At 38.9% G+C, this 19,887-nt stretch overlaps 1 protein-coding gene across 2 annotated transcripts in view; it reads left to right on the top strand.

Moving 5' to 3' along the window:
- LOC117333832 (kin of IRRE-like protein 2) overlaps positions 1 to 19,887 on the top strand; it is a 143,957-nt gene that overhangs the window by 98,077 nt on the left and 25,993 nt on the right. For both annotated transcript variants that reach the window (XM_033893246.1, XM_033893247.1), the window contains exon 2: positions 13,158 to 13,294. In XM_033893246.1, coding sequence (XP_033749137.1) covers positions 13,158 to 13,294 — 137 coding nt within the window. The remainder of the gene's footprint in view (positions 1 to 13,157; positions 13,295 to 19,887) is intronic.

Here is a 19,887-nt window from a genome sequence, read left to right as displayed (position 1 = left end):
AGTGCTTTCAAGGTGAAATAAAGTCCTTTGTTCTGATGGGTTTCATAAATGATCATTGGCCTGCCACCTGAAGTGGCTAATGTTTTACAATGAAGAAGGAAAGCCAAATATGTGGTTACAAGCTAGATTTGGTTGCTAGGCGCCTATGGCTTTGAAACAGACCAGTATGATAAATGAGAGGAGCTTGAGTGTTTGCGATAATGTACTCCATTTTATTGAAGGAAACACAATCAGACAAAATCTAAATAAGAACACCATAGATATGACTGCTGTATGTCAAACAGATTTAAATTCTTACATATGAAGAGTACGGATAGCGCTACACAATGGCCTCGTGTCGTTTGATGCCGACAACAACCTCGTATTCCAATGATTTATGAATGGTGTTCATCATTTCTGATAAGGTTTTCAAATTTATTAAAAGAAGTCAAATCTAAGGCAAATTGTATATTTAAAAAAGGCAGCTGTGTCATAAATCATTGTAATCAAACTCCCAGCCTTGACAGCTTCTCTTTGAGTATTACATTGATCTGTCATCTTTTATCAACGAGATGATCGTTATTATGGAGGCGAATTCTGACAGAGTTATCTCCGCTCAGCAGGCTATTTGTAACGTTAAATACAATTTGACGTGAACACCGCTCGAGAGTTGTGACATACCCTTACTGTATGAAAAGCTGAAATTTTGGTTTATATCCTTGTGTAGTAACAATGCAACAATAATGTAATGTAACCTTTAAATAATAATCACTCCCGAGGGATATCGAAAGGCTGTAATCGGATGAATTTGTCTTTCAGTGTTTTACATTCTCCTTGAAAAGTATTTTAAGGGGGCGATAACACAGTGGTTTTACTGAGTGATTTGGCTGGACACCTCCAGATGATCATTTTATTTCGCCGTTTTCGTTTCACATTGAAGTACGGGTGTAGTCGTGAATCTCTTTCGGGCTCTTGGTACATATATTTATATCCAGAGAACATTGTGGATATAGACGACGGTTATCTATTTTCAAAAATACCAGAGAGCTATTGCTGTTTTTTGTATGATGTATGCAAGATGTGTTTTGTTTACGACGATGGAAAGAGAAAGAACTTCTCAAATGTAACATTGCATTAACGCTCAATATTTTCGCGTTCGAACGCAACGCTCAGCCACCGTAATCTACTATTCTCTTGCCAGAATTCATTTGTACGAGGAAGTACTGGGGCGTGTAAATAGGGCGGGGAGGGACACCGGTAATGAGGGACCTAAAGTGTCGTAAGCACCATAAAACATCGTCGCGACATCGTTAGCGAACTCATCACTAGAAATAAAGCAGTTTTATGGAGAAATCAAAGTAATAGAAATCATGGGCGTAAGAATACTGGATTCTATCGAATCCATGAACATCATTGAAATTACGCAAGTAATTTAACGGTGTAATTAAACAACATGTATATGTAAAATTTGTATATCAGTATAAAGTATGAAGATATTTACTCCGATAAAGTGTAAAAGGCGCTTACAAAGTTAATTTTATTTTCATATGGTGGTAAATGATACTTACAACTGACGTAATGCTACACATATGTTATGAAAGGGGGCAATGCGGCAATCAAGGGAGTGAATGCGAGGCAGCTGTGGTATGTAGAAAGCCAAAAATACACGGAACATATCGCTTAGCTCTTCGCAATATACATATATCAGAATATCGCCAAGCTCTTCGCGATAAATATCTGTCAAGACATCGCCAAGCTCTTCGCAATCTACATCTGTCAGAATTTTGCCAAGCTCTTCACAATATACACATGCCATATATCACCACGCTCTTCGTGGTGTATCAGGATATCACCAAGCTCTTTCCGGTGTATCAGGATATTACCAAGGTCTTCGTGGTGTATCAGGATATCACCAAGCTCTTCGTGGTGTATCAGGATATCACCAAGCTCTTCGTGGTGTATCAGGATATTACCAAGGTCTTCGTGGTGTATCAGGACATCGCCAAGCTCTTCGTGGTGTATCAGGATATCACCAAGCTCTTATTGGTGTATCAGGATATCGCCAAGCTCTTCGTGGTGTATCAGGATATCACCAAGCTCTTCGCGGTGTATCAGGATATCGCCAAGCTCTTCGTGGTGTATCAGGATATCACCAAGCTCTTCGTGGTGTATCAGGATATCACCAAGCTCTTCGTGGTGTATCAGGATATCGCCAAGCTCTTCGTGGTGTATCAGGCTATCACTAAGCTCTTCGTTATGTGTCAGGATATCGTCAAGGTCTTTGCGATATCTTTTCCCCAAGCGATTCTGTCCAAGGGTGAATGCCAAACCCCAAAACCAAAAAGGACTTGCATATATACATGTACGTATACTATTCGTATACTGTATTGTTAATATGAATGTATGAAAAGCTACCAAAATCCCATTATTTGAACCATGTGTGCACACAATTTGTACAAACGCCCAGAATCAAAATCAAGTATGTAGTGTTGTTATATGATTCAAATGGTATTTGTTGTCACAACCCAGGGGAAATGATTGAATGCGCATGCGTGAAAACATTCTTATTTTTACAGTGAAAGCGTCTAGATTGAGGAAATGACATCCCTAGGGATTCAAACTATCAGCCGTTCTCAAAGTTGTGGTGCATAACAACATGTGGGCTTCAAATAAGGTATACGCGCGATGATTACTCTCAAGTAGCGAAAATACTAAAGTTGCTATATTTAGCTCAAACAGACGAAGGATCATTATTTTTGAACATGCCAGTCACTAACTGTTTAATAATAAAATTATACATTATTGGATTGGATGATGAAGCAATATTTGATCACATGACTACGGGTCCTCGCCATTCGCCATCATTTATATATATATATATATATATTACTATGATGACGGTTTTTTTTTTATCGATTTCAATTTGTGATTACATTGTACAGTACTCGTACCATCTCTGTATATATTTCTATTCAGTGCTGGGCTGTATGTACTTGAAAGATGCAGACATCAGTTTCACTGACCAGAAAGAACAGTACATTTAATAGTGCAGGGTAGAAAGTACAGACAAAATCACAGGGACTTGGCACGAATTCCAAACCCACGGTTCATATATATGTAATACATTAGGACTTTGGGTTGTGAACTTGCGCCAAATCCCTGTGCACAATATAGAGGTAGAATATATCTTACAGGAAGATGTATATTTATTAACTTACATGAAGAGTATCAAAAGGAAGCATCATCTTGTTACTGTAATTAGTCAGTTTAACTAGCTTGTTTGTGAAATACAAGGGCACGTGTTGAACGGAACCTAATTAGCCTGCGCGTGTGTATTCCGGGAGTGGTTCTATTTTAACAGGTTCCAATGGGTGCCTATTACTAAATATTTGGTGTTTGTCAAGCAATTTGTGTAAATAATCACTACGGAAAGGAGTAGTGTACACAGCAAACGCTCAACATGTTTGTAAGTAATGAGCAGTTTATCATTATTAAATGAACTTCTGAAGCAACACTCTCACTTTCAGTGGCGGGAACACTCACGTGGAACTTCCCAGGATTTTATTCTCGTGTACATGTATCAAGCTATGTGCTGTTTATATTGCTTTGTGTTCATAGATGTAGCTACCAGTATATCTTTTAAAGGCGCAGATTTGCTATTCTTGGCTAAACTGCTTTCTTATATCTCTGAATGCTAATTGCGCACTGACAACTAAAAAACATTTTTTTTAATGTTTTGAAAAGTTTAAAAAAAAAATAAAGAAATGGAAAAATCTTTCCTTGCTACTTAACAACTGTACTGACCATAAAACCAATCCAAGTGAAATCCATGTACATTGATTCATCAATATTGAATATGCAGACGTACACCTTCCGCCCCAGATTCGGGCCGGTTTGATACTGAACCTTTTTGCATATTTGTAGCGCAGTGTATTGTAGTGTAGTGTAGTGTAGTGTAGTTTAGTGTAGTTTAGTGTAGTGTAGTGTAGTGTAGTGTAGTGTAGTGTAGTGTAGTGTAGTTTAGTGTAGTGCGATCGACAGTAGGTATTCTGAAGTGTAGTGTAGTGTGATGGACAGTAGGTATTCTGAAGTGTAGTGTAGTGTGATGGACAGTAGGTATTCTGAAGTGTAGTGTAGTGTGATGGACAGTAGGTATCCTGAAGTGTAGTGTAGTGTGATGGACAGTAGGTATCCTGAAGTGTAGTGTAGTGTGATGGACAGTAGGTATTCTGAAGTGTATTGTAGTGTGATCGACAGTAGGTATCCTGAAGTGTAGTGTAGTGTGATGGACAGTAGGTATTCTGAAGTGTAGTGTAGGCGATCGACAGTAGGTATTCTGAAGCGTAGTGTAGTGTGATGGACAGTAGGTATTCTGAAGTGTAGTGTAGTGTGATTGACAGTAGGTATTCTGAAGTGTAGTGTGATGGACAGTAGGTATTCTGAAGTGTAGTGTAGTGTGATGGACAGTAGGTATTCTGAAGTGTATTGTAGTGTGATCGACAGTAGGTATCCTGAAGTGTAGTGTAGTGTGATGGACAGTAGGTATTCTGAAGTGTAGTGTAGGCGATCGACAGTAGGTATTCTGAAGCGTAGTGTAGTGTGATGGACAGTAGGTATTCTGAAGTGTAGTGTAGTGTGATTGACAGTAGGTATTCTGAAGTGTAGTGTAGGCGATCGACAGTAGGTATTCTGAAGCGTAGTGTAGGCGATCGACAATAGGTATTCTGAAGTGTAGTGTGATGGACAGTAGGTATTCTGAAATATAGTGGATATGGGTTTTCCCCGGTATTGATATATCAATAATATGTCGAAGCATTTATATGTAGTTCCTTCTGGTGTATCCAGAAAAGAAAAAAGTCCATTCTAATTTCTTAAAAAAAAAAAATATATCAGTTCAAAATCAACCATGGTCCAAGCTTTGTGAAAAGCGAGGTACATTTTTTTTTTTTTTTTTTTTTGCAGACCAGTGTTCCATCAACATATGTGTATAACGCTCATTTACTAAAAGAACCTGATTCCAATACACTTCAAATACATTTCATGTTCTGGAAGTTTTGTTTACAACATTTTTCACTGACTCTCCTGTTACGAAAATTATCTCTCGCTGTCCATTGTGAGGGTTGCGCCCCTGACATAAAGTTCCGGGGTGATGAATCTACTATAGGCATTAAACGACATTCTTATGTCTTCATTAATATTTTTGTTCTTGGAATTATAGTTAAACTATTGTTCAATCTTTGTACCCGTGCCCTGTGCGTTAATGTCTGCACGCGCTCCATCACGTGTAGCAGTAACGAACCTGCCGGGGTACGTCAAGGGTATTTAAAAGAATATACATGTATCAACAATTTAGAAATGGTATTTAGATTGAAAAAAGTGTCAAATTTGAAAGAAAGATCATGAGATAAAATCGTAGTTTTAACGACTATGGCTTATTCATATGTAATATTTCAGAAATATTTACAAGAATCGGTACTCGTTGTTGGCAAATAGTACAGCAGGTTATTCCGTTACTATCGCAACCAGTTACGTAACAGCCTTTACATGTAGCAACGTGAACAAAGACAAGGAAGATAAGCATGTCTGTATGCTAAACAACTAGTATAGATACTATATAGAACGGTCAAGTATTTTTTCGTTTAAGACCTGTTTTTGTTATTTCGCTTAGAAAAGACGATGTTTAGTGAAATGATTTTTAGGATGCTTTGCGCGACAAAAGTTTGATAAAATTATTTTCGCGGCGAAATTACGAAATGAAAATTATATGCCACCATGTCTTTCGACTCTTTATTGAGATGACTCTTGATATTAACAAAAAGACAAAAGGACATGCTGAGATGGAGTTGTCCATTTCATCGACGAATAGATCCACTTTTTCCGTGAGAGTGGCTTAGAAAACATAAAATGCTTTTGAATCCGAAAACCATCTGTATTCATGACGTAACTCTGCAATGTTCATCGCATCAGTGAGTTATGATATTAATGCATTTTGATCTGAAGAGCCTCTATAACAAATTTACTCCGCCAATATTTTATTTTGTCCAATAAATTGCCATGATTTGAATTATGGAATTCCGTGCTGTGTTGATGGCGCTCTGACGCAGTATGCTCGTTCGTCACCAGTCTCGATACCAAGGGCTACTTCCGTGTATCACAGGCGCTAAGTTGAGCATCCTTTTTACGACGATTTTACGACATTGTCGAGTGCATGACGCCGTTGTTGCAGATATACAGACGACGAGACAAGTCGCGTAGGAAGTGGTTTAGGTTGAAAGTTTGCATAATATTATTTTAGATGTGAAAATCATACAAGCTATGTTTACAGCCTAACTAGAAATGTATCTGACATTCCATGTATTTCGAATGTTTTGGTATTGTTTGATTTTGATAATTTCCTATTGCCCCTTATCAACCGATTCAAACATCAATATCGTATTGTTTTCTGAGATTTATGGATATCAGTTATGTTGTAGTAAAACTCCTAGTCTCCGTGATTTACAGCAGTAACATTGGTAACAGATGGTGGTATCGTCTAAGACAAAATATAGCGACATCGGTGACTTAGGGAAGTACTATCGTAACAGATAGCGGTATCGTATGTGACAAAATACAGCGACATCGATGACTTAGGGAAGTACTATCGTAACAGATAGCGGTATCGTATGTGACAAAATACAGCGACATCGGTGAATTTGATCAATGTAGGTCGATGTATCGGTGACTTAAGGTAGTGTTATCAGTGACTTAGAACGCTGAATCGTTGACTTAGGACAGTGATATGGATGACTTAGGACGGTGATATGGATGACTTAAGTACATTTACATGTAGGTGATATGGATGGCTTAAGGCGGTGATATGGATGACTTAGGACGGTGATATGGATGACTTAGGACGATGATATGGATGACTTAGGACGGTGATATGGATGACTTAAGACGGTGATATGGATGACTTAGGACGATGATATGGATGACTTAGGATGGTGATATGGATGACTTAGGACGATGATATGGATGACTTAGGACAGTGATATGGATGACTTAGGACGATGATATGGACGACTTAGGACAGTGATATGGATGACTTGGGGCGGTGATATGGATGACTTAGGACAGTGATATGGATAACTTAGGACAGTGATATGGATAACTTAGGACGATGATATCGCTGACTTAGGACAGTGATATGGATGACTTAGGACGGTGATATGGATGACTTACGACGATGATATCGCTGACTTAGGACAATGACGTCAGCGATTTTTGACAGTGTTTTTGGTGACGGTGATACAGTAAAAGGAGATCTCAGATGAGTAGCTCCTGCTATAGACTACAAGTACATGTGAACTGAAACAGATTTGTCCTGACAGAACGCGTCAGAACCAATAAAAGTCAATTAAGAATGTGATTTGGGATAGAAAAGGGGTGTTACACGATTCTAGTTATCCTGACTGGACGGTGTTCATAGCAAGTGAGTGTTAACACTTAATTATGTAGCTGTGGATAATCAAATATGAACATGCTGAACGAAACTGGAGGTACAATTTATACTGTCTGTATCTGAGAGGACACGCTTTGTTGGTCAGAGTGTTGGAGGTGTGTAAAGGCATTGAATCAGTTTTGTCGAGCAATATGTACAAAACTCTTGATGGAATTTTGAAAGTATATTACGCTAAATCTTGGAGTCGATACGGAATGCAATTCAATTGTTCTTTTATGCAAGTTTGTGATTATAAGTTGATTATATATCAAGCCTCCCAAATGTAAACGTCATTAAAATGCTTTTCGATTTTAAGTCAACGGGATCTCGATATTTTTGGTATTTAAACATGTCTGTATTCAAACATTTGCCTTTCTTAGTGTACGTGCCTTGTTTGTTTCACGCGGAGGCTGTAAGACTTTAGTAATGACACATTCTATAGTAATGTGATATCAACATGTACAGTAATGTGATATCAACATGTACAGTGATGTGATATTAATATGTACAGTGATGTGATATCAACATGTACAGTGATGTGATATTAATATGTACAGTAATGTGATATTAACATGTACAGTAATATATTAATATGTACAGTGATGTGATATCAACATGTACAGTAATGTGATATCAACATGTACAGTAATGTGATATTAACATGTATCTATAAATGCCTTATTTTGACAAAGGTAACACAGTTATGCAAATTCAGAAACATAATGTGGATTATAAATGCAACCTGTATGGCTATTTAGGAACTTGTCAGTCAGCATGAATCTATCGTGAAATACGCTAGAATGCAGGAATTTGCATTAACCTGCTAAAATTTTTCACGGTGGAGTACCCCCGGACACCACGTAATTTGGCACACCCCACCCCCTCCCCCTAACTGAAAATCCCGTAACCGACTCTGGTTACCGTAGTGTTACCGGCATTAGCCATAGTACCGTCGAATTGAAAACTATGGATCACCTTGATCTACCGTAAAAACACCGTGAACTACTTTTTTTGCGCAAAAAATATATAAACACGGTACGGTTAACCCCGTTAAAAGCCTGGACACCGTGATACGTCGTGTTCACTACCGACACAGTGTGACTGGGATTTGAGCTATATTACATGTAGATACTTATAATACTACTACCACACAGTGTGACTGGGATTTGAGCTATATTACATGTAGATACTTATAATACTACTACCACACAGTGTGACTGGGATTTGAGCTATATTACATGTAGATACTTATAATACTACTACCACACAGTGTGACTGGGATTTGAGCTATATTACATGTAGATACTTATAATACTACTACCACACAGTGTGACTGGGATTTGAGCTATATTACATGTAGATACTTATAATACTACTACCACACAGTGTGACTGGGATTTGAGCTATATTACATGTAGATACTTATAATACTACTACCACACAGTGTGACTGGGATTTGAGCTATATTACATGTAGATACTTATAATACTACTACCACACAGTGTGACTGGGATTTGAGCTATATTACATGTAGATACTTATAATACTACTACCACACAGTGTGACTGGGATTTGAGCTATATTACATGTAGATACTTATAATACTACTACCGACACAGTGTGACTGGGATTTGAGCTATATTACATGTAGATACTTATAATACTACTACCACACAGTGTGACTGGGATTTGAGCTATATTACATGTAGATACTTATAATACTACTACCACACAGTGTGACTGGGATTTGAGCTATATTACATGTAGATACTTATAATACTACTACCGACACAGTGTGACTGGGATTTGAGCTATATTACATGTAGATACTTATAATACTACTACCACACAGTGTGACTGGGATTTGAGCTATATTACATGTAGATACTTATAATACTACTACCACACAGTGTGACTGGGATTTGAGCTATATTACATGTAGATACTTATAATACTACTACCACACAGTGTGACTGGGATTTGAGCTATATTACATGTAGATACTTATAATACTACTACCGACACAGTGTGACTGGGATTTGAGCTATATTACATGTAGATACTTATAATACTACTACCGACACAGTGTGACTGGGATTTGAGCTATATTACATGTAGATACTTATAATACTACTACCACACAGTGTGACTGGGATTTGAGCTATATTACATGTAGATACTTATAATACTACTACCACACAGTGTGACTGGGATTTGAGCTATATTACATGTAGATACTTATAATACTACTACCACACAGTGTGACTGGGATTTGAGCTATATTACATGTAGATACTTATAATACTACTACCGACACAGTGTGACTGGGATTTGAGCTATATTACATGTAGATACTTATAATACTACTACCGACACAGTGTGACTGGGATTTGAGCTATATTACATGTAGATACTTATAATACTACTACCACACAGTGTGACTGGGATTTGAGCTATATTACATGTAGATACTTATAATACTACTACCACACAGTGTGACTGGGATTTGAGCTATATTACATGTAGATACTTATAATACTACTACCACACAGTGTGACTGGGATTTGAGCTATATTACATGTAGATACTTATAATACTACTACCACAAAGTCATGTTTCTGCATATTTACTTTTTCATGTTCATAATTGTACATAAATCAATTTTCAAACATTTTCACGTGCAGGTTGTTTGTACATTCATGGTACCACGCCCTCCTGCGGCATGTGACCTTGGCATACCGCCAATGTGCTTAGAACTGCTCATTTGTGATCTGCACCTCCAAGACAAAGAAATCTCAATAAATTATGCAAAAAAAGATAGTCATTAATTCTGGAAACTGCAATTTAATCCGGTTAAAATTAAACTTGAGCAACGATATTTCAATTAGCGAAATCACGCGTACGGTAGGCTATTGGCTATAAACTGTCGGGATAGCGTTAAAGGACACGTGCACGGCATAAATACCAATTAATTTTCACAATCAGTAGAAAAACATGTCATGAAAATAATAACTAATGCTGGGATTAATGTTGTTTTGATTTGATTGTTAACTGTTGGTGATATGGGTATGTGGAGGCGTGTTCCAGCAGTGTCAGAGAGCTATCTATACCGAGGTATGGATTAGAAGAATCGGATTGTAATACAACAAGCGATGCCAAAATGAATTTCATCATGGCAAATTAAAATATGTACAATTCATCAGAAATGTACTTTGGAAAAGTAACGAAGATTTAAGGACACAACAATATATCACAATATTTTGGAATAGAGATAACATCGGGAGATAGTACTCGGAAAGGCTCGGGGCAAACAGTCGAAACGAGTAAGGGAGGTAATTCCAGGAGAAATACCAACAAAGGTACGCGTGTAACGAGTGCGGCTAATATTTCAGTATTTTTCACGAATGCGCAGCACGAATGAAAAAAAAATCAAAATATTAGTGACACGAGTGAAGTATATTTGGTATTACTTAAGATACTGTTAGATATTCTGTTTATTACATTTTATAGCAAAACATACCGGTCAACTCTTATTTTCCCATTGTCCTTTGTAAGCAGTGTTTTGATTGGTCAAATCAGAAAAAGTGTCACAAATGAAAGATATTTTTTTATAGAATGAACATTTTTCGATATTTCACTGGTGAAAGTGTAATAAAGGGAGGTTACCTTCAGTCCAATATCAGAAATGGACGTACATGTAATGAGATAAGCAATACCAGTAAGGGAAGCCGATCATATATAGAAGCAATAGCTGGGAAAGAATGTCAACAAATGTACAGCATACTAATATAACTATCGATAATGGGGAAGGCTGTTACAGGATAATTAATCTCATCATGTCAGTAAGATTTTACTTTCAACTTTATGTACCGACCTATTTTGTTATACAATCAACCATTATGTCAAACAGCGGGAATGGATTAGGATTGTCAGTAACTTTATTAAACAATGTTACATGGCTTTACATTTCTTAATATTGCCGTCGTTATTTCAAACAATTTTCAATTCAATACCACCAAGAAGATTCTATCATATATATTTTTACTTGAAATCGCTCATTTAATTCAGGTGACAATATATCATGTGTTAATTAAATTAGCTACATTATTTAGCCAATGAATATATTAAATTCAAGAAACGCTACACAAACGCTACACAAACGCTACACAAACGGGTGTACGGTACACAAACGGTACACAAACGGGTGTACGGTACACAAACGGTACACAAACGAGTGTACGGTACACAAACGGTACATAAACCGGAGAACGGTACACAAACGGTACACAAACGGGTGTATGGTACACAAACGGGTGTACGGTACACAAACGGATGTACGGTACACAAACGGTACACAAACGGGTGTACGGTACACAAACTGTACACAAACGAGTGTACGGTACACAAACGGTACACAAACCGGTGTACGGTACACAAACGGTACACAAACGGGTGTACGGTACACAAACGGTACACAAACGGGTGTACGGTACACAAACGGTACACAAACGAGTGTACGGTACACAAACGGTACACAAACGGGTGTACGGTACACAAACGGTACACAAACGGGTGTACGGTACACAAACGGGTGTACGGTACACAAACGGGTGTACGGTACACAAACGGTACACAAACGGTACACACATTTTAGTGAGATTGTGTATGAGTCTGTGATAGTTTTAACAAAAAATGGCTTTGTCATTTTTCAAGTGGTGTTCTGGACATTTCAGTCATTTAATAAATTGACACTCACTCTCATTTTTGTTTGATATTTGTTTACCTGTATGTCTACAACATCTTCAGAAAAAACTGAGCTTCAATGGCAGCCGGTGTATTGCTATTCAATTCTTATCTAACCTAGCGAACACAAACACATTTTAGTGTGATCAGCCTCACTGCTATCATTATATGCTATACCAAGTTGACATATATTTCAAGCTGTAGTATGATCCCCTAGTATTTCAAGCTGTAGTATGATCCCCTAGTATTTCAAGCTGTAGTATGATCCCCTAGTATTTCAAGCTGTAGTATGATCCCCTAGTATTTCAAGCTGTAGTATGATCCCCTAGTATTTCAAGCTGTAGTATGATCCCCTAGTATTTCAAGCTGTAGTATGATCCCCTAGTATTTCAAGCTGTAGTATGATCCCCTAGTATTTCAAGCTGTAGTATGATCCCCTAGTATTTCAAGCTGTAGTATGATCCCCTAGTATTTCAAGCTGTAGTATGATCCCCTAGTATTTCAAGCTGTAGTATGATCCCCTAGTATTTCAAGCTGAAGTATGATCCCCTAGTATTTCAAGCTGTAGTATGATCCCCTAGTATTTCAAGCTGTAGTATGATCCCCTAGTATTTCAAGCTGTAGTATGATCCCCTAGTATTTCAAGCTGTAGTATGATCCCCTAGTATTTCAAGCTGTAGTATGATCCCCTAGTATTTCAAGCTGTAGTATGATCCCCTAGTATTTCAAGCTGTAGTATGATCCCCTAGTATTACAAGCTGTAGTATGATCCCCTAGTATTTCAAGCTGTAGTATGATCCCCTAGTATTTCAAGCTGTAGTATGATCCCCTAGTATTTCAAGCTGTAGTATGATCCCCTAGTATTTCAAGCTGTAGTATGATCCCCTAGTATTTCCAATGACGAGACTGTTAACCATTACGTACATGTACAACATATTTATCTTGTCTATTTCAGTGTCCGCCCGGGAACGCTACAACTATAACTCCCGATATCCCGTCCCAAATTTCTTGACGTCAGAAACCAACGTATCCTATATGGCGGGGGATAAAGCCGTGCTGGAGTGTGCAGTGGAAAATCTGGGAACGAGGACGGTGAGTCATCAATACATTACAGTACTGGATACAACACCAGTCGTGAGTCATCAATACATTACAGTACTGGATACAACACCGGTCGTGAGTCATCAATACATTACAGTACTGGATACAACACCAATCGTGGTTATCAATACATTACAGTACTGGATACAACACCAATCGTGGTTATCAATACATTACAGTACTGGATACAACACCAGTCGTGGTTATCAATACATTACAGTACTGGATACAACACCGGTCGTGAGGTATCAATACATTACAGTACTGGATACAACACCGGTCGTGAGGTATCAATACATTACAGTACTGAATACAACACCAGTCGTGAGTTATCAATACATTACAGTACTGAATACAACACCGGTCGTGAGTTATCAATATATTACAGTACTGGATACAACACCAGTCGTGAGTTATCAATACATTACAGTACTGGATACAACACCGGTCGTGAGGTATCAATACATTACAGTACTGAATACAACACCGGTCGTGTTATATCATTACATTACAGTACTGGATACAACACCGGTCGTGACTTATTAATACATTACAGCACTGGATACAACACCGGTTGTGAGTTATCAATACATTACAGTACTGGATACAACACCGGTCGTGAGGTATCAATACATTACAGTACTGGATACAACACCGGTCGTGAGTCATCAATACATTCCAGTACTGGATACAACACCAGTCGTGGTTATCAATACATTACAGTACTGGATACAACACCAGTCGTGAGTCATCAATACATTACAGTACTGAATACAACACCAGTCGTGAGTTATCAATACATTACAGTACTGGATACAACACCGGTCGTTAGTTATCAATACATTACAGTACTGGATACAACACCAGTCGTGGTTATCAATACATTACAGTACTGGATACAACACCAGTCGTGGTTATCAATACATTACAGTACTGGATACAACACCGGTCGTGAGTTATCAATACATTACAGTACTGGATACAACACCAGTCGTGACTTATTAATACATTACAGCACTGGATACAACACCGGTCGTGAGTTATCAATACATTACAGTACTGGATACAACACCAGTCGTGGTTATCAATACATTACAGTACTGGATACAACACCGGTCGTGAGTTATCAATACATTACAGTACTGGATACAACACCAGTCGTGACTTATTAATACATTACAGCACTGGATACAACACCGGTCGTGAGTTATCAATACATTACAGTACTGGATACAACACCGGTCGTGAGGTATCAATACATTACAGTACTGGATACAACGCCAGTCGTGGTTATCAATACATTACAGTACTGGATACAACACCAGTCGTGAGTCATCAATACATTACAGTACTGGATATAACACCGGTCGTGAGGTATCAATACATTACAGTACTGGATACAACACCAGTCGTGGGGTATCAATACATTACAGTACTGGATACAACACCGGTCGTGAGTCATCAATACATTACAGTACTGGATACAACACCGGTCGTGAGTTATCAATACATTACAGTACTGGATACAACACCGGTCGTGAGGTATCAATACATTACATTACTGGATACAACACCAGTCGTGGTTATCAATACATTACAGTACGTGATACAACACCAGTCGTGAATTATCAATACATTACAGTACTGGATACAACACCGGTCGTGAGTTATCAATACATTCCAGTACGTGATACAACACCGGTCGTGAGTTATCAATACATTACAGTCCTGGATACAACACCGGTCGTGAGGTATCAATACATTACAGTACTGGATACAACACCAGTCGACCAGTCGTGAGGTATCAATACATTACAGTACTGGATACAACACCGGTCGTGAGGTATCAATACATTACAGTACTGGATACAACACCGGTCGTGAGGTATCAATACATTCCAGTACTGGATACAACACCGGTCGTGAGTTATCAATACATTCCAGTACTAGATACAACACCGGTCGTGAGTTATCAATACATTACAGTACGTGATACAACACCGGTCGTGAGGTATCAATACATTACAGTACTAGATACATCACCGGTCGTGAGTTATCAATACATTACAGTTCTAGATACAACACCGGTCGTGAGGTATCAATACATTACAGTACTGGATACAACACCGGTCGTGAGGTATCAATACATTACAGTACTGGATACAACACCGGTCGTGAGGTATCAATACATTACAGTACTGGATACAACACCGGTCGTGAGTTATCAATACATTACAGTACTGGATACAACACCGGTCGTGAGTTATCAATACATTACAGTACTGGATACAACACCGGTCGTGAGGTATCAATACATTCCAGTACTAGATACATCACCGGTCGTGAGTTATCAATACATTACAGTACTAGATACAACACCGGTCGTGAGGTATCAATAAATTACAGTACTGGATACAACACCGGTCGTGAGGTATCAATACATTACAGTACTGGATACAACACCGGTCGTGAGGTATCAATACATTACAGTACTGGATACAACACCGGTCGTGAGTTATCAATACATTACAGTACTGGATACAACACCGGTCGTGAGTTATCAATACATTACAGTACTGGATACAACACCGGTCGTGAGTCATCAATACATTACAGTACGTGATACAACACCGGTCGTGAGGTATCAATACATTACAGTACTGGATACAACACCGGTCGTGAGTTATCAATACATTCCAGTACTGGATACAACACCGGTCGTGAGTTATCAATACATTACAGTACTGGATACAACACCGGTCGTGAGTTATCAATACATTACAGTACTGGATACAACACCGGTCGTGAGTTATCATTACATTCCAGTACTGGATACAACACCGGTCGTGAGGTATCAATACATTACAGTACGTGATACAACACCGGTCGTGAGGTATCAATACATTACAGTACTGGATACAACACCGGTCGTGAGGTATCAATACATTACAGTACTGGATACAACACCGGTCGTGAGTTATCAATACATTACAGTACTGGATACAACACCGGTCGTGAGGTATCAATACATTACAGTACTGGATACAACACCGGTCGTGAGGTATCAATACATTACAGTACTGGATACAACACCGGTCGTGAGGTATCAATACATTACAGTACGTGATACAACACCGGTCGTGAGTTATCAATACATTACAGTCCTGGATACAACACCGGTCGTGAGGTATCAATACATTACAGTACTGGATACAACACCAGTCGACCAGTCGTGAGGTATCAATACATTACAGTACTGGATACAACACCGGTCGTGAGGTATCAATACATTACAGTACTGGATACAACACCGGTCGTGAGGTATCAATACATTCCAGTACTGGATACAACACCGGTCGTGAGTTATCAATACATTCCAGTACTAGATACAACACCGGTCGTGAGTTATCAATACATTACAGTACGTGATACAACACCGGTCGTGAGGTATCAATACATTACAGTACTAGATACATCACCGGTCGTGAGTTATCAATACATTACAGTTCTAGATACAACACCGGTCGTGAGGTATCAATACATTACAGTACTGGATACAACACCGGTCGTGAGTTATCAATACATTACAGTACTGGATACAACACCGGTCGTGAGGTATCAATACATTACAGTACTGGATACAACACCGGTCGTGAGTTATCAATACATTACAGTACTGGATACAACACCGGTCGTGAGTTATCAATACATTACAGTACTGGATACAACACCGGTCGTGAGGTATCAATACATTCCAGTACTAGATACAACACCGGTCGTGAGTTATCAATACATTACAGTACTAGATACAACACCGGTCGTGAGGTATCAATAAATTACAGTACTGGATACAACACCGGTCGTGAGGTATCAATACATTACAGTACTGGATACAACACCGGTCGTGAGGTATCAATACATTACAGTACTGGATACAACACCGGTCGTGAGTTATCAATACATTACAGTACTGGATACAACACCGGTCGTGAGTTATCAATACATTACAGTACTGGATACAACACCGGTCGTGAGTCATCAATACATTACAGTACGTGATACAACACCGGTCGTGAGGTATCAATACATTACAGTACTGGATACAACACCGGTCGTGAGTTATCAATACATTCCAGTACTGGATACAACACCGGTCGTGAGTTATCAATACATTACAGTACTGGATACAACACCGGTCGTGAGTTATCAATACATTACAGTACTGGATACAACACCGGTCGTGAGTTATCATTACATTCCAGTACTGGATACAACACCGGTCGTGAGGTATAAATACATTACAGTACGTGATACAACACCGGTCGTGAGGTATCAATACATTACAGTACTGGATACAACACCGGTCGTGAGGTATCAATACATTACAGTACTGGATACAACACCGGTCGTGAGTTATCAATACATTACAGTACTGGATACAACACCGGTCGTGAGGTATCAATACATTACAGTACTGGATACAACACCGGTCGTGAGGTATCAATACATTACAGTACTGGATACAACACCGGTCGTGAGGTATCAATACATTACAGTACTGGATACAACACCAGTCGTGGTTATCAATACATTACAGTACTGGATACAACACCGGTCGTGAGTCATCAATACATTACAGTACTGGGTACAACACCGGTCGTGAGGTATCAATACATTACAGTACTGGATACAACACCGGTCGTGAGGTATCAATACATTCCAGTACTGGATACAACACCGGTCGTGAGGTATCAATACATTACAGTACGTGATACAACACCGGTCGTGAGGTATCAATACATTACAGTACTGGATACAACACCGGTCGTGAGGTATCAATACATTACAGTACTGGATACAACACCGGTCGTGAGTTATCAATACATTACAGTACTGGATACAACACCGGTCGTGAGTTATCAATACATTACAGTACTGGATACAACACCGGTCGTGAGTTATCATTACATTCCAGTACTGGATACAACACCGGTCGTGAGGTATCAATACATTACAGTACGTGATACAACACCGGTCGTGAGGTATCAATACATTACAGTACTGGATACAACACCGGTCGTGAGGTATCAATACATTACAGTACTGGATACAACACCGGTCGTGAGTTATCATTACATTCCAGTACTGGATACAACACCGGTCGTGAGGTATCAATACATTACAGTACGTGATACAACACCGGTCGTGAGGTATCAATACATTACAGTACTGGATACAACACCGGTCGTGAGTTATCATTACATTCCAGTATTGGATACAACACCGGTCGTGAGTTATCAATACATTACAGTACTGGATACAACACCGGTCGTGAGTTATCAATACATTACAGTACTGGATACAACACCAGTCGTGAGTTATCAATACATTCCAGTACTGGATACAACACCGGTCGTGAGTCATCAATACATTCCAGTACTGGATACAACACCGGTCGTGAGTTATCATTACATTCCAGTATTGGATACAACACCGGTCGTGAGTTATCAATACATTCCAGTACTGGATACAACACCGGTCGTGACTTATTAATACATTACAGTACTGGATACAACACCAGTCGTGGTTATCAATACATTACAGTACTGGATACAACACCGGTCGTGAGTTATCAATACATTACAGTACTGGATACAACACCAGTCGTGGTTATCAATACATTACAGTACTGGATACAACACCAGTCGTGGTTATCAATACATTACAGTACTGGATACAACACCGGTCGTGAGGTATCAATACATTACAGTACTGGATACAACACCGGTCGTGAGTTATCAATACATTACAGTACTGGATACAACACCAGTCGTGGTTATCAATACATTACAGTACTGGATACAACACCGGTCGTGAGTTATCAATACATTACAGTACTGGATACAACACCGGTCGTGAGTTATCATTACATTACAGTACTGGATACAACACCGGTCGTGAGGTATCAATACATTACAGTACTGGATACAACACCAGTCGTGAGTTATCAATACATTACAGTACTGGATACAACACCGGTCGTGAGGTATCAATACATTACAGCACTGGATACAACACCGGTCGTGTTATATCAATACATTACAGTATTGGATACAACACCGGTCGTGAGTCATCAATACATTACAGTACGTGATACAACACCGGTCGTGAGTTATCAATACATTCCAGTACGTGATACAACACCGGTCGTGAGTTATCAATACATTCCAGTACGTGATACAACACCGGTCGTGAGTTATCAATACATTACAGTACTGGATACAACACCGGTCTCGAGTTATCAATACATTACAGTACGTGATACAACACCGGTCGTGAGTTATCAATACATTCCAGTACGTGATACAACACCGGTCGTGTTATATCAATACATTCCAGTACGTGATACAACACCGGTCGTGAGGTATCAATACATTACAGTACGTGATACAACACCGGTCGTGAGTTATCAATACATTCCAGTACTGGATACAACACCGGTCGTGAGTTATCAATACATTACAGTACTGGATACAACACCGGTCGTGAGTTATCAATACATTACAGTACGTGATACAACACCG

Source organism: Pecten maximus, chromosome 9 (genome assembly GCF_902652985.1).
Source record: "Pecten maximus chromosome 9, xPecMax1.1, whole genome shotgun sequence".
NCBI classification, from domain to species: Eukaryota; Metazoa; Mollusca; class Bivalvia; order Pectinida; family Pectinidae; genus Pecten; species Pecten maximus.
The sequence above is the reverse complement of the archived record's forward strand: the minus strand, read 5'-3'. Positions and strand labels throughout refer to the sequence as shown.